At 40.1% G+C, this 24869-nt stretch overlaps 1 protein-coding gene across 1 annotated transcript in view; it reads right to left on the bottom strand.

The window, feature by feature from the left end:
* The window catches only part of PXDNL (peroxidasin-like), a 371164-nt gene that overhangs the window by 184400 nt on the left and 161895 nt on the right, over positions 1-24869 (bottom strand). Inside the window, exons 5-6 of the mRNA XM_011962239.1 lie at positions 10953-11024; positions 907-978 (exon numbers count right to left, since the gene is read on the bottom strand). Of these exons, the coding sequence (XP_011817629.1) occupies positions 907-978; positions 10953-11024 (144 nt within the window). The remainder of the gene's footprint in view (positions 1-906; positions 979-10952; positions 11025-24869) is intronic.

The following is a 24869-nucleotide window of genomic DNA, read 5'->3' as shown; positions in this document are numbered from 1 at the left end:
GCCACCACGTAAGACATTCCTTTGCTCTCTCTTCATCTTCTGCCATGACTGTGAGGCTTCCCCAGTCATGAGGAACTGTGAGTCCTTTAAACTTCTTTTTCTTTATAAACTACCTAGTCACGGGTATGTCTTTATTAGCAGCGTGAGAACAGACTAATATAGCCTCCAAGGCCCGTGATGGATACACCTTTGTGAGTTTTCCACTATGTGCTCCCTGACTGACATCTGGGAAGCCGGCATCTATCCTTTTCTGATAACTGGAACTTATATTTGTGTTTGGGGTTGAGGATTGGGGGGGGCAGTAACCACAAAATAAAACATCAATAGTGTAGAAGGTTACACACAGATGGAAGTGAAGAGACAGCTGGAATGAAGGAGGGTGGAGACACTGGTGTAAAAAAGTGATGGACATCAGCCCACGGACCGGAGCAAGGAAGGCGTGGAGAACACAGACTTTGCAAGCATGGGGATTTTTGTTTTGTTTTGCTTAATGTAGGAGGAAATGAGTAGGAAGACAACTCCGTACAACAAGGGAAAACTGAAGCCTGGCCCGAGGAATCAGATTTTCTTTGGAACTTCTCACATCTCTTTACTCATAAAAAAGTTAAAGGAAAAGGAAGTCTTGGGAGTCTTTAGATTTAGCCAGCAAGGATATTACAGAGAACCGAGGAAAACTTCTATTTTCAATACTCCTTTCAAATGTCACTTCTAAGAGAATACATGAAAGCCCAGAAGACTATCTGGGTTCTCTATCGCTCTGCAGTTAACAAAACCATTTTCTCCCTAACATGCTAGAATTGCAATGTCATTCACAGCAAAAGCAGGAGAAGGCAACCAACCATTGTTTGGGATTTATTTTGGAGGAAATTATAAGGTTTTTGTGTTAATGCACTTGCTTTCACTTACAATCTCTTTAATGAATCCAGATTAGAAAAGCTCCCAGCCGGGATTTTAGATAATTTGTTGTTATGCAAAAATCTGAAAAACAAAAGATAAACTTTAATCACCATACAATAATAATGAGTTTGACAAACAAAACCTTTCTTTTCACCTAAGTGTGAATCCAATACCTTTTTTGAAATATTTCAGTGAGAAAGGGCAAACAGAAGTCAGAGTGTCATTTACACAACCATCTGTTTTAAACATTTACATATCTCTATCTACCACTACTATATGGGTATTTTTTCACATCTGTATACTTTTGATTTTTTTAGTTTACTTAGAGATTACAAATGCTAAAGAGAAATCCATAAAAATAAATATTTAAGTATGACAAAATCAAAGTAGTCAATGTATTCATTATCAGCATGCAATGTACACATATATCAAATCAGCATGTTGTACACCTTGAATGCATACAATTTTTATTTGTGAACTAAACATTTTAAATTTAAAAATAATGGCACAGGCTAGGCATGGTGGCTCAGGCCTCTAATCCCAGCACTTTGGGAGGACAAGCTGGGCAGATGACTTGAGGTCAGGAGTTTGACACCAGCCTGGCTGACATGGTGAAACCCTGTCTCTACCAAAAATACAAAAATTAGCCAGGCATGGTGGCAGGTGCCTGTAATCTAAGCTACTCCAGAGGCTGAGGCATGAGAATTGCTTGAACCGGGGAGGCGGAGGTTTTAGTGAGGTGAGATCGCACCTCTGCACTCCAGCTTGGGTGACAGAGCAAGACTCTGTCTCAAAAAAAATAAAAAATAAAAAATATAAAAAGGGGAACAACAATATATGACAACAGATGCCTGCAGGTGCCTGAGTAACTGATGTAATCCTGCACGTGTGGTATCACAGGGAAATGTGCAAGCTCTGCTTGTCGCTTACTGGCCAGCACAGTTTTGCTGATCCAGAGTTCCACTGGGTGCTACTGTGGTTGCTGCTCAGCCAGCCATTTCTACATGTCCAAAGCCAGATCACAGAGAGGTGCACTTATGAGGCTGTGCCCCCCTGCGAGGTGATGGAGCATGGTGGGAGGAGGAGAAGATCCAGGCCTCAGTCTTCTCCCTCTCCCTCCACCCAAGCAGTCCTGCACTGGCTTTGGCTCCCTCCATGCTGCCTTGGCTATACCCATTCTCCTTGTTATGACCAGAGTAATTATGACCAAGAAAATCACCAGCCAGAGACTGTCTAGTCACGAGGACCAGTGAATACATATTTGGCAAAGAGCCTATGTGTGAAGAGAGAAAACACGATGGTCTCTGAAATACAGAGAAAAGATGGAAACCAGTTTTATTAAGACTCAAGGATATTAGCATAAATAATCAATTTATATCTTAAACTTAACAATTAGCTACATCCAGCCACTTTATGAACTGTACTTCATGACTATTACCTCTGTCACAAAATTAAATAAAATCATGTGGCCATATTTTCTTATTAGTGTTTTGCCTTTATGTTTTTGGCTTTATTTTAACTATATTAAGTGTTAAGGTCAGGGGGAGTGAGCTGGGGCCAAACTATTTCTACTATTTTGGAAACCTGAATTTCATTGATGCACATCTAAGAAGATAAAAAGTTTTCCTGATCCTTCCTATTTTGATTCCCTGTGCTTGTCTTTACCGGCACCGTCTGATTCACCCAACTCATAAGCAGTGGCTAGAGATGATGACGTGAAGACGGATATTGACAAAGACTCTCTTCTTGACCAAACTCTCTACACAGGTTCTCCTGAGCTCTTTTCCAACTAGACCTGACTTTTGGCTTTCCATGTCCATCTCTACATTGTCCAGTTTTAGCAAGAACCCTGCTACTAAGTTTAACCAGCACCTCCCGCCCCTTGACGCCTGAAATTCCTCATCCCCATCATTTCCCATGTGATATTTGATCATCACCAAGAGTCCTGTTAAATAGAGTCACCCTGAGCCTTTCCCCTAATGTTTCCTCTGGATGATTTTCCAACCATTGACCCCACCCTGCTCCTGGGCTATCAACTCCCTCTCGCTCGTGGCATATTTGGAATTCAGCCCAATCTTTCTCCCCTAGTGCATAACTCCATTGCACTGGGGCCCTATACCTATACCTGTCACCATAGCCCTTCTTGAATAACATCTTTCTTGCCATGCTTTAACAAGTGTTGTTGAATAACGTTTTCTTCAACAGTGTGCAGATGTATGACACAGTAATTCTCATTCTCTACCTCAAGCCCTAGCCGTATGCCATTTCCTTATCTTGGGGAACACTGGAACACTGGAACAGAGTTTCATGATGGAGAAACAACTTATAGTAGATTGCACTGAACCTCGGGAAAAGCCAAATTACCAGGACAATTTATGCCTGCTTTATTTTTGCTAGGTAAAATCAAAGCTTTCTTCATTATTTTATAAGTAGTGCAGTTCTGCAAGATAACAACAGTAGAAAGACTGTTGTTCTTTCTTTAAGTGTATTTTAGAGGCTGGAAATTGCATCCATGATTGAATATTGAAAGATATTATTTATTTTCCAAGCCAAGCAGACCAGAATTTATTGGTTAACAGGCAAAACAAATCAAAAGAAAACTAAAACATTTCCATCATCACAGATTTTGAAGCAAGGTGTGAAGCAAGGTATGTGAATATTGAAAAATCATTCTTGGATTTTTTTTCTTAATTTTGTACAAATGGTGACAAAATATCCGAATCAATGATATTTTACAACAATTTATGTCAAACATGTTATATGATTCCCAAATCAGATATTACTGCTACTTAATATTTCTATAACAATTTTCTTTCAAGAAGATTAATCTAAGTCTCAGTCCTTTTATGTATAAAGGAGAAATTATGATGATAATTGTCATTGTTTATCTCCTAGAATACTATCCTAGCATTATTCAGTAAATTAAAACGGTAGTATTGTTCCAGCAGTACTGATTTGCATGTGGTGCAAAAATGTATGCTTGTACTTTCTTTTTTTTCTTTTCTTCTTTCCAACTTTCCTGAAATTAATCTTCAAAACAGTTCTGCAATGTATTTGTTGATTTCTGCTTGTAGACGACTTTGATTGCTTTACTCCCAACAAGAAGCTAAAAAGTACCTTTTTCTATGTTAAAAAGTTTAGATAGATAGATAGAGAGATAGATAGATAGATAGATTTTTCTTTTTCTTTTGAGACAGAGTCTCGCTCTTGCCAGGCTGCAGTGCAGTGGCATGATCTCGGCTCACTGAAATCTCCGCCTCCTGGATTCAAGTGATTCTCCTGCCTCAGTCTCCTAAGTAGCTACAGGCGCATGCCACCACACCCAGCTAATTTTTTGTATTTTTAGAAGAGACAGGGTTTCACCATGTTGGCCAGAATGGTCTTGATCTCTTGACATCGTGATCGGCCTGCCCCAGCCTCCCAAAGTGCTGGGATTACAGGTGGGAGCCACTGCACCCGGCCGAAAAGTTTATATAATTATTTGCTGCTGCTGTCTTCTGTCAAAGATGCTTGATCAAAAAAATAATATTTGAGCAGTATCTACAAAGTTTATACAGAGTTTATACAAAGACTTGTCTCCTTCCTGTGACAGAAACATGCATATTATCCAAAAAGTCAAGTAATTAATGAGCACTTTCCTCATAAATATTCTAAGAAAGTAAATCTTCTGCCTAAGGTTTAGGTTAATGTTTCAAGATGTATCCCTTGAAAATCCAGGAGACTTTTGAGAAGCAGAGTAAAGATCATATTCAGATCCTACTCCTTGAGAAAACTTCTTGAAATGGCCTCAGCTTTAGTGAGGTGCATACCAGATAGAGAAAACATTGTCCAGTCTGGTGGACACTGTGTTCTTTAATACTAACCATAAATTTTTAGCCAAAAAGTCCAAATTCTGTAATGCTTGACATACTTTAATGAAAGCACTATTTTGATTTTCTGCCTGAGCACCAAACTCTAAAGCAACTTGAACATTCTAATCCGTGTGGCTCCACTAATGTGCTTGGATTCTTTTGCTTGGTAACATAATAGGAAGTAGTTGATTGTGTTTGAAGATAAGACTTATCTTTTGGAGAAAACCTAACTTGGTAAAGTGAAGATTTTCATATCAATCCTTCTTTTTATAGAAAAGAGGGAGAGGCAGGACTTTCTTGATTGTACTGAGATCATGACTTCACTGAAAAGAACATTCCTACCCAGGTGTTAGAGGTTAGTACTCATGAATATAATACAAAAGGGCTTTTTTCAAATCATAACAATAAAGAACCATTCTAGGCATTGTGCTGCTGCTGCTGAATGCACATTACTCGACTATGTGCAGTTTGCAGATAAAGTCATGGTAAATTTGCTTGAATTTAGAAATGCCTTAATAGGATAATTTTAGCAATAAAAATATTATTTCAGCAAACAAATTTCAAAGTTATGGGGAAAAGAATTTTAGTCCAAAATAGTGAAGTAGATATGCAAATATTCCTCAATCTCTTTTGAGTCTCCACTGAAATAATTACCGGGGTGCTTAATATGAACAGATATATCCATATTCATCAAGAGGGCAGAATGTGGAAGGTCACCAACAGATAAGCGTATTCAGCAAATTCTGGATAAATAAAATGCATGAGAAAATGTTGACAGATGAAATAGGAGAGAAAGCTGCAGCCCACAGAATCCTATGAGGCAGGAGCAATCTGACTGTGTGTCGCCCAGAGACCCCAAACTGTTAAGGCAGGGGCAGAGGAGGGAGAAGTGAGATTGCAAACAAGGGTTCACAAAGACCTGGATGGAGAAACACAATAATTAGTAGCTACCATTCATATAGAACACCAACAGCTAAGAGGAAAAATGTTAATGATATAGTGATAGATGAGATAGACATAGAAATAGAGATTTTTTTCCAAAGAAATTGAACAAATTGAAAGAAGAAAAGTAATGGAATTTTTGTGGAGCTGAAACCCAAGCGAAAAAGCCTTCCTCATTCTGGAATTTTAGGAAGATAAACCTGCATTTTACTTCCAATTGTGCAAACTAAAATTTACACCAAAGGGGAAATTTTGTAAGAAAATAAATTTATCTAAAAGAGAGCAGGTGAAACTCACACCACCAATTGAAATACTTCTAATTTCAAATGTCAATAGACAATGAAGAATCACAAGGCATGGGAGGTTAATTAGGAGCATGAAAAAGAAAGACCAACATTTTAAAAAAGGAAAACAATGCCAGAAGAAACAGAGAAATTCCAATAACTATAGAAAAAAAGTAAGAGAGCATGACAATTATTACATGTACCCAGAGACTTCAATATATATCATACTTATAAAACAAGGATAAGTTTCTATAGAAGATAAATAAATAGGAAACAAGAAAGATCTCTTAGGAATTAAATTCTGATTAAAAAATATTTTCATGTAGTAAATGTCAAAAATTAAGTAAAACATACCAAGTTAGGAGTCAAAATGACAAAATAACAGATATTATAAAACAAAAGATAAAAAATGTAGAGATCCAGATGATCTAATAATCAACTACAGTATGTCTAGAAGAGAAGACAGAAGGAATAAGGGGAAACATGGTCAATTTAATAAATAATTAAAGAGAATCTTTCAAAATTGTGGATGGATTTGTCTTTACATTGAAAACCCAATAATTGAAAAGTCTCATTCCTTGATGTAAATTTATAAGATTTTATTTTGATTTTAACTATATATTTATTTAGAGACAAGGTCTCACCCTTCACTCAGGCTGGAGTACAGTGGCACAATCATGGTTCATTGCAGCCTCAACCTGCTAGGCTCAAGCAGTCCTCCTTCCTCAGCCTCCCAAGTAGCTGAGACTACAGGTGCCTGCCATCATGCTCAGCTAATTTATTTTTATTTTTATTTTTTGTAGAGATTGGGTTTGCTATGTTGCCCAGGCTAGTCTGGAACTCCTGGGCTCAAGCAATCCTCCTACCTCAGCCTCTCAAAGTGCTGGGAGTGCAGGCCATTACACCTGGCCTGTAAGATTTTTAAAAATAAAGAATAACCATAAAATTTTAAACCTCTCTGTGAAAATAAAATTTATTTCCTATAAAACAGAATCATAATAGGCTAGAAGAAATAGAATGGACTCTTCAAAGATCAAGGGAAACTTCTTGAACTTACAATTTTATAACAGATGACCTATCAACTAATTATGAGGAAATAATACATACAATTTCAGGCATTCAAAGATTATCAAAACTATCTCCCTTAAGACTTTTCATAGTAAGTTCTTCAACATGTGTTCCAGCAGAACAAAAAAGTAACACAAGAAAAAGGAAGAATGGAGACGACAAACCATGGACTTCACTCAAGCAATTAGTGAAGGGAAATTCCAGGTTGATGGCAGATGACACCAATCCTAATGAAAAGTCAGTTCAAATTAGAAGACAGGGGTCTCTGGTGTAAAAGAGAAATGACATGGTTTATATAATTTGGTGATACAAAAAAATGTGAAGATATTGCAAAGGCACATAATGTATTTAGAATGTCCAGGAAGAGCACAAAATATATATGAAAGTAACAGTTCAAATATGAACCAAAGACATGACATTATTTTAAATAATTTAAATCACACAAGAAAATTGCCCTTTTATTAAGACAATTATTTTTGAAGTGGCGAGATTCATAATATTTACACAAACAGAAAGAAATAAAATGTGAGCACGTTTCCTGACCCTACAATAATTTAGTTAAAATATTATATACTTTTAATTGTTCAAGGTAATTTATGGTCAACAGCAAGAAATTTCATTGTAGTTGCAGGGTAGGATAAACATGTTGAATATCTGAGTAATATAAAGATAATAACATAGCTAACAGAATGAAGATGTATCTATATATATATATATATATTTAGTTCACTCATTGGTATGTAATTGACCTTCTAGTGTGTGTGTGTGTGTGTGTGTGCATGCATGTGTGTGTGCATGCAGGTGTGTGTGTATGTATCACACAGGGATAGCATAAGCAAGATAAATTCTGATCTTCAGAGTGAAAATTGGTATCTTCTACAGTGGAAAAGGAATGCAATAAAAATCTATTACCTAGTTGTGACAGTTAATACTGAGTGTTAATTTGATTGGATTAAAGGATACAAAATATTGATCCTTGGTGTGCTTGTGAGGGTGTTGCCAAAGGAGATTAACATTTGAGTCAGTGGACTGGGAAAGGCAGACCTACACTTAACCTGGGAGGGCACCATCTAATCAGGTGCCAGCATGGCCAGAATAAAAAGCAGGCAGAAGAACGTGAAAAGATTAGACTGGCTTAGCCTCCCCGACTACATCTTTCTCCTGAGCTGCATTCATTTTGTCCTCAAACATCAGACTCCAGGTTCTCAGACTGGCTTCCTTGCTCCTCAGCTTGCAGATGGTCTATTGTGGGACCTTGTGATTATGTAAGTTAATACTCCTTAATAAACTCCCCTTTATATAGCATCTATCTATCCTATTGGTTCTGTCCCTCTAGAGAACCCTAATACACTAGATAATTATGATGGCAACAACCAAAGAATAGAAAAGAGAAATAGCTAAAAGAAGCTGCCTTTGGAGAGAGGGTCGAATATCAAGTTTTCTTTCAGGAGCTCTATTGTGTGATATGATTTTATATTACATGTCTGTACTACAAGGTTAAAATAGATACAAATATATTTAGACAATAGGAAAGAAACCAGAAGCTAAAACTTTTTTAGTTGGTCCATTCCATGCCTTCCGAGCCCACTCATGGATCCCAAGCTAAGAAGTCCTTTCTATAAAGGCAAGCCCCACCACCACTGCCATGGGCCTGCCTGCCAGGGCTTCCACACCTTCCCAGGCAGCAGGACTCTCCCCTTCCCATCTTCACAGTTTTCAGGGCTGCTGTTGGTGAGGATTTTGAGTCTTGGTGGTTTATTGGCTTCACAGCAAAAATACAAGGCTTGGTGGTTTATTGCTACACCACAGGAATACAAGGCTAACAATGTGACCAAAAAAAAAAACTCCTTCAAATTAAAGTTAGTGTCCATGTGTTTTGAAGATATTAACCATTGTGATGCTAAATCTTGAACAATCCATCCGTTTTGCACCATGGCTCTCCTGCACAGGGCTGGCTCCCTGCTCACGCAGGTTAGAGCAGAAAAGGAGTAGTACAACACATTTTCCTACCTCGTTTCCTATTCACGATCACATGCCTCCAGCACAAAGTAAACAAAAGGAAACCATGTGATTCCATGCCTTGCAACTGCTACACTTCCATAGGCAAATGAGGTTGCAGTAACTGCATAAGAAAGTGGTTAACTGGCTCTTCTGAGTCTTTAATTTTACTGATCTATTTTGTGTATTAATTAAGGGCATCCTTTTTTAAACATAAATTTTTAATTCAAATTTTCTTTTAGGGAAAACAGATTTCTGGTTAAGGTTAGCTATGTAATTCCACACTTTCTTTCTTTTCAGAGAAAAATAGCATATCATCAGCTAGACACAATGAATTTATTAATACAAGGTATTAGAAAAACTGAAATAGTAGAGTATCTTTATTTGATAAAAGACAAAACAGAAGAAGGCTGTCCAAGTGCCCCGTGGTTTATCATTGTTTGTTTAATAAGCCTTTATTGAAATACAAAATTGAAATCTGCAAAAGTGCAGACATTGTGATGTAGAGTATAATGCCTTGCCTGAAAGTGAACACAGCTGTGTAATTACCACCCAGGAAAAACAAAGAATACAAAACATTGCCAGGCCTACAGAGACTCCTCCTGCCATTTCTTTTTTTTTTTTTTTTTTTTGGAGACGGAGTCTAGCGCTGTTGCCCAGGCTGGAGTGCAGTGGTGCAGTGGCGCGATCTCGGCTCACTGCAAGCTCCGCCTCCCGGGTTCACGCCATTCTCCTGCCTCAGCCTCCCGAGTAGCTGGGATTACAGGTGCCCGCCATCTCGCCCGGCTAGTTTTTTGTATTTTTTTTTTAGTAGAGACGGGGTTTCACCGTGTAGCTCAGGGTGGTCTCGATCTCCTGACCTCGTGATCCACCCGTCTCGGCCTCCCAAAGTGCTGGGATTACAGGCCTGAGCCACCGCGCCCGGCCTCCTCCTGCCATTTCTAACGTCCTCTCTCTCACCAAAGGTAAGCAGCATTTGACTTCTCAATACTGTATATATTACTCCAATCTCTTTTAAAATTTCTTTTGAGGATAAAATAGAACTATGGAATTTCCAGTGTTTAGATTATTCTTCTCAGAATGTTTCTGACATCCATCCGTGTTGCAATATAGTATTCTATTTTATGAACGTACAACAGCTTATTTCTCTACTATTTTGTTATTGGAGACTTGAGTAGTTCTCCATGTGGAGTTACCAGAAATAATGCTGCTGCAAATACAAGAACACATCTTCTGGTGCATACATGTGTGCATTTCTGCGTGTATGTACCCGAAAGTGAAACTGCTAGGTCATAGGGGATGTATATGATCAACTATACAAAATTCTGCCGTTTGTTTGTTTCTTTCTTTCTTTTTGAGACGGAGTCTCACTCTGCAACCCAGGCTGGAGTGCAGTGGCACGATCTTGGTTCACTGCAACCCACGCCTCCCGGGTTCAAGTGATTCTTGTGCCTCAGCCTCCCGAGTAGCTGGGATTACAAGAGTGTGCCACCAGGCCCAGCTACTTTTTTGTATTTTTAGCAGAGACAGGGTTTCACCATCTTGGCCAACCTGGTATCGAACTCCTGAATGAACTCAGGTGATCCGCCCACCTCAGCCTCCCAAAGTGCTGGGATTACAGGTGTGAGCCACCATGCCCAGACCCTGATGTAAGTTTTTTAAATAGTTTTCCCTCATTTGTGAAGTGTTTCTTCCTCTCTTTTGCCCTATTTTTTAATTGGCTATTTCACCTTTTCTCCATTGATCTTAAACTATAGAAAGTTTTATATTAACTCTGTTTTATAGTGCCAAGGTACAGGCTATGCCTCTAAAGCTTATGGCAAAGTGGCCTGATCTCCATGGCAGTCAGATGGGTTGTATAAATGGAAAATGTAAAGCAGAAGCAAAGGACATCTAAAGGGTCAACACTTACAGTCGCTCTAATTTCAGAAGGTCTCCGAAGGTCTCTGGCTGTAGCGTTTCTAGTTGGTTGAAATGAATGTACCTGGAAGGCAAAAAATCAAGTTGGTTATTCCTTGTGCTGGTGAATAAAATAAAACGAAGAATTAGCAATTGCTTCAGCTGAAATTGTGAATTTCACTGGCTCCAACCACTATATGTCACATACGAAAATCAGAAACTCAGATATTTTGTCGCTTCTGTTCTTCACAGTCCTGGGTCTAAAAACCTGATGTTCCAAAGGGGAATCCGAAGCCCACCCAGAAAGGGGCATGATGCTGCCCCCTTTTCCCAGGGAGCCTCTTGAGTTGATGCTAACTGGTTGTTGAAATTACTCTTTTACTCATTAAAATGTTTAAAGTAAGTGAAGTTAGGGTAATAGTTAAGATTTCAAACATAATAAGATACATTACAAGTGACCACACACTTACTTACATTTCAGAACAGGGAGAAGTGTCCTGTCTGAGGGAGTCAAAGGATGACATATTTGATGTCATATGATCATCATACTCAAAATGAATTAATCTTAACCCTGGGGGATGGATGAGAAGTAATGTGTCTTATTTTAATCCTTTTGGAATTAGAGTTTTTCAGACCTCGGTATCCCCTCTGTGCAACTGATCCAGGAGTTATTTCCTAAGCTTCCATTTCAGAAAGCCTTCTCCTAAAGCAGGGCAACTGAAGACAGAAAGACTTGTATTTCCTTCAGAAATCTTGTGATGAAATGGAGAAGCATGCTTCCAAAGCAGACAGCTGAGCAGACCTTTGCGGAGCAAATCTTCCCAACAGACAGAAGGATCCATGGGGAAGGCTGCACACTCCTTTTAGAAAATTTAAATGTATTCCCTGAACCTGACTTCTCAACACAGCTTTTTCAAATTCTATCAATGAAACCAACAGTAATATACAGCAGTCTATAGTGAACTGCTGAGGAAAGCACTGCAGATACAAAGTTACCATGAAAAGCAACAAAGTTTCACACCAAATTGGAAAAGAGGATATTGTACATATACGTGGGAAGACACAGTGAACGGTACTTGATTTTGTCAATGGTAAGCTATCCTACTTGAAGGGCAGGAAAGTAAAAAGAAAGCTTTACAGCCCATGTTTGCATAAAATGTATTTATTTCATCAGAATTAGAAATATTTTTGAAAGGAGAAAAGAAAAATGTTTAAGAAAAAATACTTTTACTTCATTCCTAGGCTTCCTTCTTATAAATCATTATTATAGGAAGAGCACTTGGGACACCTAATGAAAAAGTAAAATAATCACAAGAGAATGAAAACCATGTCGCTGGAAAGGTATGCTTGTTTCAGACTACCTTAGGTTGGATCCAGAGTCAGTGCTACACTATACCACTCTCTGAAATTCAGCATCCTGGCCCTTGTCCTATGCATTCCTCCCAGGAGTTCTGTTCATTTTTAAAGTGGTGACATTTTACGTGGTGACATTGTATAAGACCTGGCAATAATTGCCTTAGGGTTAGCATGAAACAATTTTACCTTGGTTGCCTTGAATTATACACACACTCACACTCACTAACAGACTCTCACACATACAGACACTCTCAGCTTCACACATACTTTCATAATCACAGACACACACTCTCACATTGTCTCACACTGACACACTCTGACACACTCACATGAACACACCCTCGCATGCTGACAGACTCCCTCATACTCACACATGCTCACACTCACACACTCACTCACATATACTCATATACACTACCACACTTACGCTAACACACACACTCTTGGACACTCGTGCGCACTCACACTTGTTCACATACACTCTCACATACACTAACACACACTGTCACACTCAGATACACAGCTACACTCTCACACACTCACCTAATCTCACACACTCACACACTGTCATGGTCACACTCACACTGTCTCGCACACTAACACACTTTCACACACTGACGCATGTATTCACATATATGCTCACATACACTGACATAGTCACACACACATAGTCACTCCCATGCACCCACACACTGTCACCCACAAAATCATTACCTGCATCACTGGTCTGGCACATTGAAAAGGAGGTAGGGGCTGGGAGAGTGAAAACGGATATGAGGGAGGAGTGTAGGGGGGTGACTGGCTGCTGAAAGCGGGGAAGAGGGAGAAGTCTCTGCGACTGCAGTGAAGAAAGAGCTAGAAAGAGAGTCCATTACAAAGTTTCTCTTCCCAAGTGAAATGTATCGCATCATTGGATTCCAATCTCTGTGTATACTGGACAGGCCCAGGCCTGTAGAGCACAAATAGACATTTTATGAAGACTAGGAATAAGTGTTGATGAGGGCATCAAACTTAGCATGAAGTAAATAAGAGCAACAGCAAAAAAAAATGTATTGTCCTAAGTGCTTTACATGTATTTAGTCATTTTTAATTTTTTGCGACCGCACTGTGTAGTAGGTTTATAAATACCCCATTATTTAATTAGGAAAAATGTGGTACAGAGATAAGGTAATTTGTTCAGTTTCACACAGCCAGCCTCTCTAACAGCAAGCGGGATGGCCATGCACAGGCTCAGCTGACACAGAGCACCCAGAGATGAGCTATGGAAACCTGATCCAAGAATCCCAGAGCAGAGCCTTTCTCGGGTATGGAAACAGATACTCCACAGGGAGAAGGAAAGTGCCCAAGGCCACAGAGCCAATTAATGGTAAATCCAAGCCACAAACCCAGCAAAACCCAGGCTCTCTACACTCCTGTTCTCAGTTTGCCTACATTAGTGGCTTTTTAAATGTGAAGCTGTGGGGTTCTTAACTGGAGGCAAGTATCGCATTCCAGTCAGAAAACAAGCTAACAGGTCACAGGAAAGGAGTCAGAGTCACAAGCCAGGTCTGTGGTTTAGCCAAGCTAACAACTCCCAGATTTTCAAAGGGAATATTCTAGCCTATGTATAAGTTCAGCAGAAGTGTTGTTGTTTTTTGTTTTTTTTCCTTTCAAATTTTTAATGCTTTGGAACAATTTATTATAAAGAAAACTTGAGTTTAGCATAAGAATTTTCAAGTAGCACTAGTATTCATGACACCATTCATCAAATGTGCATCCTCCATAGTTTGCACAGGTGTCTGCATTGCTAGAACTAGAAACAAAGACAGCTTTCGCTTGGGAGGGCATCTTACACACTGAGCCACCTAAAATTGGGGCAAAGACACAATCTAAAGGGTAGAATAACATACAATAGTTTATCCAATATCACATAGCTACTATGTGATTTACAATCCACAGTAATTAATAAATATAGATTAAATATTTATATTTAAATATTTAATAATATTTAATATTTAAATATTTAAATATTTCACAGGTAGCAATTCATACTTACTATGAATTGCTCATAATTCATGAGAAATGCATAATCTCCTTTTCCACAATGCACCCACTGACAGCCCACTAATCACAGAGCCCTGTCTATTCCCCATCCCAGCCATGCTTCCCTAGAATAAATCACTGCAATCTTAGACTCACCCAGGGATGCCCTGAAGGACAAATGTTTTCTGCTGGACTTCAGTCTAATACACAGTAGGGTAAGCAACTGATATTGGAATTCACTACTAATGAATAAGAAAAATGCATGTAAGATTCTTTCCTTGCAGGAAAATAAGACAACCCAGAGAGTTCTGTTTGATTATAGTGCAAGCATATTTAAGTTTTGTGTCCATATGATTTGCCAAATTTTCTAACAAAATTGTTTTCAAAATTTTTTTAAAACTTTAAGTCAATTTAAAGCAGTAGGATGTTTTCGGTTATATGTGTTTGATTTATGTGATGGCTTTAGCAGATTCAAACAAGGAGGAAGTTAGCTTTGATCTCCACTCCCTTCTGAGCTTTGATAAGATAGCAAGAGTATCCTCTCCTACACCTTATTATTCTAGGCTGTGGATAACTCTGTCATTTTTGGATATCTATTGCAGGTAGATAAATATGAATGATTACTTGAGAGGATTTTAAATCTGTTTAAGTCACTTCATAAAGTTTACATGTAAATGAATTAGTAGTTATCCCTTCATTTAAAGCAGACAGGAAATTATTGCCATTGTCATGTCATGTTGATTCATACTTAGCTTCCCCAGATGCTTTCATCAACACCCCTGGCTTCAATTATTATCTCTATGCAGAAGACCTACAAGTTACATCTCCAACCCAAATTTACCTCCAGGACCTAAATTCATGCACCCAATGTCTTCTTAAAAGACATTATCTTTTAAGGATTTAAGACATCCTAGATGTCTCAAGGAACCTCAAATCCAACGTGTCTGAAACCCAGCCCAGGATCCTCCTTCACCATACTGGCTGCCCCCCATTTTTGCTTGTCTCAGTTCATGGCACTGCTGTATATCTATTTGTGCAACTCAGAAAACCAGCATTGACCCCTCCGTCTCCCTCACTCCCTGTATCTTACCCAATTCTGTGTTTGTTTGTTTGTTTGCTTTTTGTTTTGCTTCCTAAATGTCTCTTGAATGTACTCCATTCTCCTCTTACCCACTACTTCCACACGAGAGCAAACTATGCCTGGGTACTAAAATATAAGAACAAACTGGTCTCCCTACATCCATCTGGTCTACCCTCAAAAGAAATACAAGACCCTTAAATGACTTTTAATTTCTATAGAAATAAAGACAGAATTTTTTAACAGAGCCCAAATTCTAGCCTCTTCTTGCCTGGAAATGTCCTTCCAGTCTCCGCTTTATCCCCCTCTTGCCCCACCTCAATCCCAGTGCTCTGGCCTCCTCCCGGCCACTTACCTGCCATACTCCTGCCCACAGCAGTCTCTGAATGATTGTCTTTGTAGCCCAGTAAACCTTCCCACCCTTCTTGCCTGGTAATTCAGGACTTGTTTTCAGATCTTACTGTGCTCTTTCCTTGGAAAGCCTTCCCTGAGCTCCTGGTCAAATGCCCGTTATGGGTTCACCCAGCATTGTACTGTTGCAACGTTATATTTCTTTGAGTGATTATGTGATCCATGTCTGTCTGTCCTAACTAAACTCTAAGGTCCATGAAGACAGAAATCATATTGGATTTAAAGTAATATTCACATCCCTAGTTTCTTAGCAGAGTTTGACAAATGGATAGTCAATACACAGCTGATCACTGAAAGAATGAATGACCAGTCAGTATTTTTGCATGAGCATCGTCTTTGCAAATGTGAGAATAAGACATTGAACTCTTCATATGTTCTATGGTATAAAACAAAAGATGGGAGTATGAACCCTAATAAAAGCTTTCTGAGTTAATATCAGCTCAACAATCTAAAATGGCATTACATTTCCTTGGGGAAGAAGCATCCTAAACATTTACACAAGCCTGACTTTAGTAAGATCTGTAATAATGTATGTTTAATTGTATCTCCTAAAACTTTATAGAATCCTTGAGCACTAATGAACCTAGAAGGCATCTAGCAAAGTCTTCCTGGGGCTTCTCCAGGAGAATCCATCTCACTCCAAAGGGACATGTTAAAATCACACATTATTGTGAGCACTGACAATATGTGTGACATCTCTTATCTGAGTAAATATTTATTTACACAACCACCCCGAGGCATCAGGCCACCAAACTGAGGACAAAAATCTTCCTACAATCTTTAAAACATGCAGAGCAAGAACATGTGGCCAGAGAATGACAACAAAAATAATAGAGAGAGAATGATTTTCAGGGTAAGAAGTTGCTGGTATCGCTTTAGCTTTCAGCGTGAACTCACTGAGCCACATAAAAACAAATGTTCTGTGCTTTATGATCACCTTGGAAACCCCTGTCTAAGGCAAGAGCAGAGATGGAGAGAAAAACACTGTATTTATCTGTATCTAACGGCACAATCAAAATAGCATATACAATCAATGTTCTCAACTTTTTGTACAAAGTAGCTGCTCTTTATATTCTCAAAATCCATGAGATTATAAAGAAAAAAGGCATACTGTTGGTAGAAGGAGGCTGCACACCAGAGTGTGCCTGTGTGTCTCTGTGTGCCTGTGTATGTAATTTTGCATGTGTCTATAGGTGTGCAAACACAAGCTAAGGACATCTGAATCTGAAGCCAGAAATACAGAGGATATTTAAAATAAGATGTCAGCAATCCTAGCACATGAAACAGAGCTTAAAGGAAAAGCAGTTTGCTGATAGCTGGCTTGGAGATCCACCGTGTCCTGCCTCACATCCACGGGCTGGGTGCATTGAGGTGACACCAACTTTCTGTATAATAACCTCAGCTGGGATTAAAATAGGCACTTTTTAGCTTCATTGCACAATAGCAAGCAAGAATTATCTATTACACTAACAAATTATTCATACAGTTTAGGAATTAATTAAACATCTGAATGAAGATCCTTATTTCAGAGCACAGTAAATTATTTCAACTGATTTTAAAGGAAAAATTGACTGAATTATCATCCGTTGTTTCCAGGGAAAAGCTTTCCAGCATCTCATTTGCATGCCATGCTAAAGTCAATAACAGTATATTCTACCAAAATTCTTTATAAAGAGAATTATATTTATTCTTAAAGAGTTAAAACCAGTTAAAAATCATACTGCACAAGCTTTACTCCTTGGGAAGTTATTTCAATCCTAAATTAGAATAGTTACAGAAAAAGGCTGCGCACGGTGGCTCATTCCTGTAATCCCAGCACTTTGGGAAGCCAAGGTGGGTGGATCACGAGGTCAGGAGACTGAGACCATCCTGGCCAACACGGTGAAACCCCGTCTCTACTAAAAACACAAAAATTAGCTGCGCATGGTGGCACGTGCCTATAATCCCAGCTACTCGGGAGGCTGAGGAAGGAGAATTGCTTGAACCAGGGATTCAGAGGTTGCAGTGAGCCGAGATCGTACCACTGCACTCCAGTCTGGGTGACAGAGCAAGACTCTGTCTCAAAAAAAAAAAAAAAAAAAAAAAGTTACAGAAAAAATCATGTTTCTACAATAGTTTAGATATTGTATGATTGAGAGTTATGAAAAATCTTTCACACTCTTTGTTCAATCTCTATCTCTTTTTGTCTGAACTAATAGCTATAAATGTTCCACATAAATCCAGTCTCTTCTTTCCAACCTACACTATGTTGAATTATTTGGTGGTTCTTCCTGAAAAAAATGCAGATTGGTTCATCCACTTTATTATGGATCATCAATGTCTTCTCACTGTCTTTAGCAGGAATTCAAGGATTTTCAAGATTCAGCACCAACTTGTGACTTTCCCCTCCCTCATAAGTCTGAGCACCCTCTAACCAAATTCAATACCTCTGGGATCACTCCTGTTTTTTTCAGTGTCTAACATCCAAAGTGTTTTCTTACCCATTAGAGCTCGACAGTACTTTTTTTCATCAAGGACTTAGTGACTGCTTGTGTCAGACGTAACTTCACTCCTCTGGCTCCTTTAGTATATTAAAACATTTATAAGTACTTATTGAGTGCCTGTGAAGTGTAAGACAAGATCCTTGACCTTCTCAGAGATTGGAATTAGGTAAGTGGTAAAATACAAGGGATCGATGACCACAGTTTGGAAGAATATGTATTATGATAATGAGATGCAAGGAATACCATGAGAATCCAAAGATCTACATTAGATTTAAAGATAAAGAAAGGTTGTACAGAGAAAAGGATTCTTTACCTAACTTTTATGGACAAACAGTAATGACTTGGGAGCAAAAGAGAAAAGACAGTGTAGAAAATGGGAAGACAGATGTATGTGAGGTGCAGAGGCATGAAAATGCAGGACTCTCGTACAGAACAGTAAGGAGCTGAGTCGGACAGAAGCACTGGTTGCCTGCAGAGCTCTGGAAAGATGGACTTGGACAGGAACCAAATCACACATTTCCTTTGCACTCAACAAGGTAGTTTGAGCTTTACCTTAAAGATATAAGGACACATGACAAGATTTAAAGAAAAGAAATTTCTTAGTGAAATTTTTATTTTACAACATTACCAGCACCTATGCAAACAAAGGACTGGACGTTAGCTAGAGAGAGAGACTCTAGCTAGAGCAATGGTGTGCAGTGGTTTTCAGCTTAGGATAATTTTGTTTTGTCCTCCTCCATCCCCCCACGGAATATTTGGCAATGTCTGGAGACGCTTTTATTTGTCACAGCTGCTAGCCTCCAGTGGGTAGGGACCAGGGTGTTGCTCAACGTCCTACATGACCTGGACCAGCCCCACAATATTACTAAGCCCAAAATGTCAAGAGTGCCAGGTTGAGAAACACCTGAGCTACAGCCTGCTTTATTTTCTGAGCAGGAAGGAGTGGTGGTGACGATGAATGCCATGTGGAGCCTCAATTGAAGGCTGTAAGAGCTTTTCCAAAGGACCCTAGAAAATGAAATGAGAGAAAATTATTAAAAGGGTGACAAAGAAGAAGAGGAAAGAATTAATAGAAGCAAAGTGAGGAAGACCCTGCACAGGACCAATGGTACTCGATGGCACCCAAAGGGCTATTGGAAGATGTGACTGTAAAAAGGAGGCAGGAATGTGTCCCGGTGAAACAGGCTAGAACAGAGGAAATGGGCACTAACTCACAATCGTGTCTTGTCACAAAGAAAACTAGTGAGATGTCTATTAGCTTTGCCCTCGATTTTCCCCTTAAGGTAAAAGGTAAAGTCAATGGTGAAATATAAGAGATATGTCAAAAAGAAAAGCAGGGGTGTGAATTTTCAGTTGTGGCTACGTCACACAGGACAAGGAGCTCAGCTCCTTTTGATCATCACTGCTAAAGCTGGGACTGAGTTCTTAGTCCTTTCCCTACTGGATTTTCAGCAGCATTGGAGTGCATCAGTTAGTCCCTCTCCCTGCCATGTTCTTCCCTGGCTTCCAGGACACCATCCTCCCAGATCCTCTCCCACCTCAGTGGACCTGCTCAGGGCCCTTCACTGCTTCCTTCTCTTTCCCCAGGCTCCTGGACTGGAATGCCTGGGGCTGAGTCCTGAGGCTTCTCCTTTTTTCCAGCCAAACTCAATGGCATCCAATACTAGGAACATGAGCACTTTCAGATGCCAAAGATACCCACATTGCACAGCTAATCCTCACCGCCACCTTACATTGGAGACCCATGCCCTACTGCCAGCCCCATGCCCATGAGGCTGCCTAGTAGACATCTCAAACTTGTTGTGTGCAAATCTGCAATCTTGATTAGTCTTCATGCCCACTTCCCAGCCTGTCCATCTCAGCTGAGGACCACACTTCATTCTAGTTGTTTAGGGCAAGAATCTCAGTAATACCTTCAACTTCTTTCTTTCTCCAACATTCTACATCTATGTGGTTGGTTGCAAAAGAAATCCAGATGCTGCACCCATCCCAAACCTACCCTGCTGCCTCCTTACTCTGAGACCACACCACTTCTGGCCTATTGTACAACAAAACAACCAACTGGTCCCCCGCCCTTGCCAGGCCATAGCTTATTGTCAACATAGCCATCCTTGTTGAGATAGGAGATTTTAGATGTTCTCACCACACACACAAAACAATAAGTGTATGAGGTAAGATAGGTTAATTAGCTTGACTTGGCCATTTCACAATGTATGCATATATGTAAGCATCATGTTGTACATTATAAATATGTAAAATATTTATTTGTCAAATAAATCTCTATAAAGAAGAATGCAAGAAACACAGAAGTCAGAGTGATCATTGTAAGGCCTGTTGGATCAGGCATGCCAACTGTCCTTCAAAACCCTCCAGTGCTCACTCAGAATAAAATGCACATCACTCACAATGATACAAATCAAATCTGTTCCTCTGATCTACACAGTTCTGTGCTAACTGGGCCTGTCTCTCTGCTCCAGTCACATCAGTATCCAAGCTGTTCCTCTCACATGCCAGGCTCACTCCTAACTTAGGGTGTTAGCAGAGGCTGCCTCTCTGCCTGCACTGTGCCTCCCTGGCATGCATGTGTCTCCTTCCCTGCCCACAGTATATCTGTGTGTGTGTATGTGGGTGTGTGTGTGTGTGTGTGTTTACAGATTTAAATATTTGCCAAAGACTTGCATTACACTATGCAATATGCTTGTTCATTTATTAGTTTTAAAGCTTGCTAAAACTAATTAGGGTGTTAGCAGAGGCTGCCTCTCTGCCTGCACTGTGCCTCCCTGGCATGCATGTGTCTCCTTCCCTGCCCACAGTATATCTGTGTGTGTGTATGTGGGTGTGTGTGTGTGTGTGTTTACAGATTTAAATATTTGCCAAAGACTTGCATTACACTATGCAATATGCTTGTTCATTTATTAGTTTTAAAGCTTGCCTTCCCTACTAGAATGTTAGCAGGTCCCTCAAGGTCAGGAATTTTATGTTTTGTTTAGTGCCACAGCCCAGCTCCTAAAAAGGTTTTGGCATGCAAAGGACACCCATTAAAACTGAAAAATGATAATATTATCTATATTGCAGGGCAGCTGCAAAAGCAGAGATAATGCACAACAGACGCTTAGTACAAGGTTCTAGAAAGGCAGAAGGCCAAGTCACCTATGAAATGTGGGAGGAGTATTGGATCTAAGGCAAGAAGGGCACCTTGAGAAGAGTCTGCAGAGCCAGCGAGAGAAGGAGCTCCATTGTGCTCCTTGTCATTGCTAGACCATGGTCAAGTTTTAGTTTTCACATTTATTGACCCATCAAGAGCATGATCCTACTGAGAAACTCATCTCACCTAGTTCTAGAAGATCACACTCTCTAAGACTTCCTCTTAACAAACATGAGTTTCTGGAAAAATTGAATTATTTGAGGATCTACCTGAAATTCAAGATAGGTTTGTTGTTACTCAAAATAGTACAGCTATGTGATTTTGTGGTTTCCTTCAACACAGTGGAGGAAATAAAGAAATAGAAGCTGAGGTTGGCTCATATTTGAATCTAAAGGACAGCAGAAGCATAGAACAAAGCATACAGAGGAAAAGAGTTATAGGCCACATGCAGAGGGACTTAAATCTGGAAGGCATGGACGGATTTTAGATGAGATAAAACCGTCCCATGAGGTGAGGCCTGAGACATGACCCAAGAAGCACAGGGGACCTGAGGCTCATCAGGCAATATTTTGGAATTTAAGATTCCTGGAGCCGGGCACTATGGTTCACGCCTATAATCTCAGCACTTCGGGAGGCCAAAGTGGGTGGATCATGTGAGGTCAGGAGTTTGAGACCAGCTTGGCCAACATGACTTTACTGGTTCGCCTGTGAATACCGAGATATGTAGGGGCTGGTCTGTATTTTTTTAAAGCACTAATTAAAGGGTTTCAGGCTCAGGAAATTGATGTTGTCAGTGCTGCAATTTAGGGTCACGGTTCAGTCAAAGGTGGTACGATGGAACAGAACAAGGGATGAATTAGCTATGAGTATGCTATCATGGTCTAGGAAAGAAGAAATGAGGCAGCGGGTCTCATGTGAAGCAGAGATAATCCCAAGAGAAAATGCAGAAATGGATCCCAGAGGCTTTTACAGGGGAAGGATGGGGCAACAGAAGCTTGAGCACTGGACACATGGAGGCTCGCACTCATCTTCTTATTTGACCCCTCAATCACTCTGCAATGCTATGGCTGGTGATACTTCATGCCAGGGCAGTGGAAGATTGCAGACCACCTGTAAAAATCACCTAGCACCTTCCTGATACATGGCAGAAGTCCAAGGCAACTAGAGAGCAGAGGAGGTTGAGAAAATCCTTATGGTTTAGAATGTTAGACGGGGGCCAGCAGTAGGGAGGGATATTTGGTCTTCCCTCCAGAGTTAATAGAGCATACAATAGAGCAATACAATACTAGAGGGGCTGGTTGCTGATGGAGAAGTGACTCCCAATGCAGGGCTCTTTGTGAAACACTGGAATGGACAACTTGGTTGGTGCTGAGGTCAGCATGGGGACTTTTACTTCATGCTTCCAAATTAAAATCATCCGGTCCCCTTCCCAAGCTTATGTGCAGAGATATGCAGGGCCTGGAGCATGTACTCCAAAGCCACTCACTGACCAGGTTGCAAGGAGGGGGCTGCAGGCCAAACTCCGTTAGGCAGGGCAGAAAAAGGATAACTAGTGGGCCATCCCTGAGGTCACCGCAGAGCCACCCTGATCCAGGGACATCAATCACCAATCAATCAAATGCACTTCCCCCTTTCAAGAGGGAAGTGTTTGAGAAGGGGGAGAAATGCCCAGGATGAAGAGTGCAATGCCAGGCTTGAGAAGAAATGTGAGAAAAACACAAGAAGGGAAGAAGGTAAAGCCTCCTTCCCTAGTAGACTGTATTTGCTATATTTCTTCTCAGCCCTGAACCTGAATGCCCCCATCATCCAGCCAAGTTACTTGCTAAAAGATTTCAGTTGAATTTAAAAGCAAAGGAATGGCTGCCTGCTGTGACATCTCCTTCACGTGCCATGATTTTACGGCACTGTGTCCGTGGACAACGCTTGTCAGATCAGACCGCTCCCCTGAAACCATTCCCATTAAAAAATCTCAAGTGGGGAGGTGCGCACAATTTATACACCTGCTGACATTTTGAAAATGAAACAATTACAGGGTATTTCAGAGAAGGGCAGCATAAAGTGGAAATTTCAGAACTCTTGCCATCAAGAAAAGAGCAACAAAGTTAGATCCAGAGGAGGAAATAAATGTGTGAAGAGGAGTAAAGACAGCCTCCTGAGATGTGAGGACAGGGGTGAGAAGTGGACCTGATGTGACACGGATGGTGGGATTTCTAAGAAGTGAGAGAAGCACAGAAAGAAGTCAGAGAAGAAGGACCAAATCACAAAGGAGATATTCCAATGTGTCCCCCTCTCAGCCATAAAGTGAAGATCTGTTTGGAGGAGTAATATAGAAAAACACACAGCGGCATTGATTCTGTAACAGGGAAACAGCAAATGAATGAATACAACACATTCCATTTTGTTTCTTTTTAATTATACTTTAAGTTCTAGGGTACATGTGCACAACATGCAGATTTGTTACTTATGTATACATGTACATGTGTGCTGCACCCGTTAACTCGTCAATTACATTAGGTATATCTCCTAATGCTCTCCCTCCCCCTCCCCCGACCCCACAACAGGTCCCAGTGTGTGATGTTCCCCTTCCTATGTCCAAGTGTTCTCATTGTTCAGTTCCCACCTATGAGTGAGAACATGCGGTGTTTGGTTTTCTGTTCTTGTGATAGTTTGCTGAGAATGATGGTTTCCAGCTGCATCCATGTCCCTGCAAAGGACATGAACTCATCCTTTTTTTATGGCTGCATAGTATTCCATGGTGTATATGTGCCACATTTTCTTAATCCAGTCTGCCATTGATGGACATTTGGGTTGGTTCTAAGTCTTTGATATTGTGAATAGTGCTGCAATGAACATATCTGTGCATGTGTCTTTATAGCAGCATGATTTATAATCCTTTGGGTATATACCCAGTAATGGGATGGTTGGGTCAAATGGTACTTCTAGTTCTAGATCCTGAGAAATCACCACACTGTCTTCCACAATGGTTGAACTAGTTTACAGTACCTCTAACAGTGTAAAAGTGTTCCTATTTCTCCACATCCTCTCCAGCACCTGTTGTTTCCTGACTTTTTAACGATTGCCATTCTAACTGGTGTGAGATGGTATCTCATTGTGGTTTTGATTTGCATTTCTCTGATGGCTAGTCATGATGAGCATTGTTTCATGTGTTTGTTGGCTGCATACATGCCTTCTTTTGAGAAGTGTCTGCTCATATCCTTTGCCCACTTTTTGATGGGGTTGTTTGTTTCTTGCAAATTTGTTTGAGTTCTTTGTAGGTTCTGGATATTAGCCCTCTATCAGATGAGTGGATTGCAAAAGTTTTCTCCCATTGTGTAGGTTACCTGTTCACTCTGATGGTGGTTTCTTTTGCTGTGCAGAAGCTCTTTAGTTTAATTAGATCCCATTTGTCAATTTTGGCTTTCGTTGCCATTGCTT

The sequence above is a fragment of the Colobus angolensis genome, unplaced genomic scaffold (genome assembly GCF_000951035.1).
Source record: "Colobus angolensis palliatus isolate OR3802 unplaced genomic scaffold, Cang.pa_1.0 Scaffold586, whole genome shotgun sequence".
In the NCBI taxonomy this organism is placed as follows: domain Eukaryota; kingdom Metazoa; phylum Chordata; class Mammalia; order Primates; family Cercopithecidae; genus Colobus; species Colobus angolensis.
The sequence above is the reverse complement of the archived record's forward strand: the minus strand, read 5'-3'. Positions and strand labels throughout refer to the sequence as shown.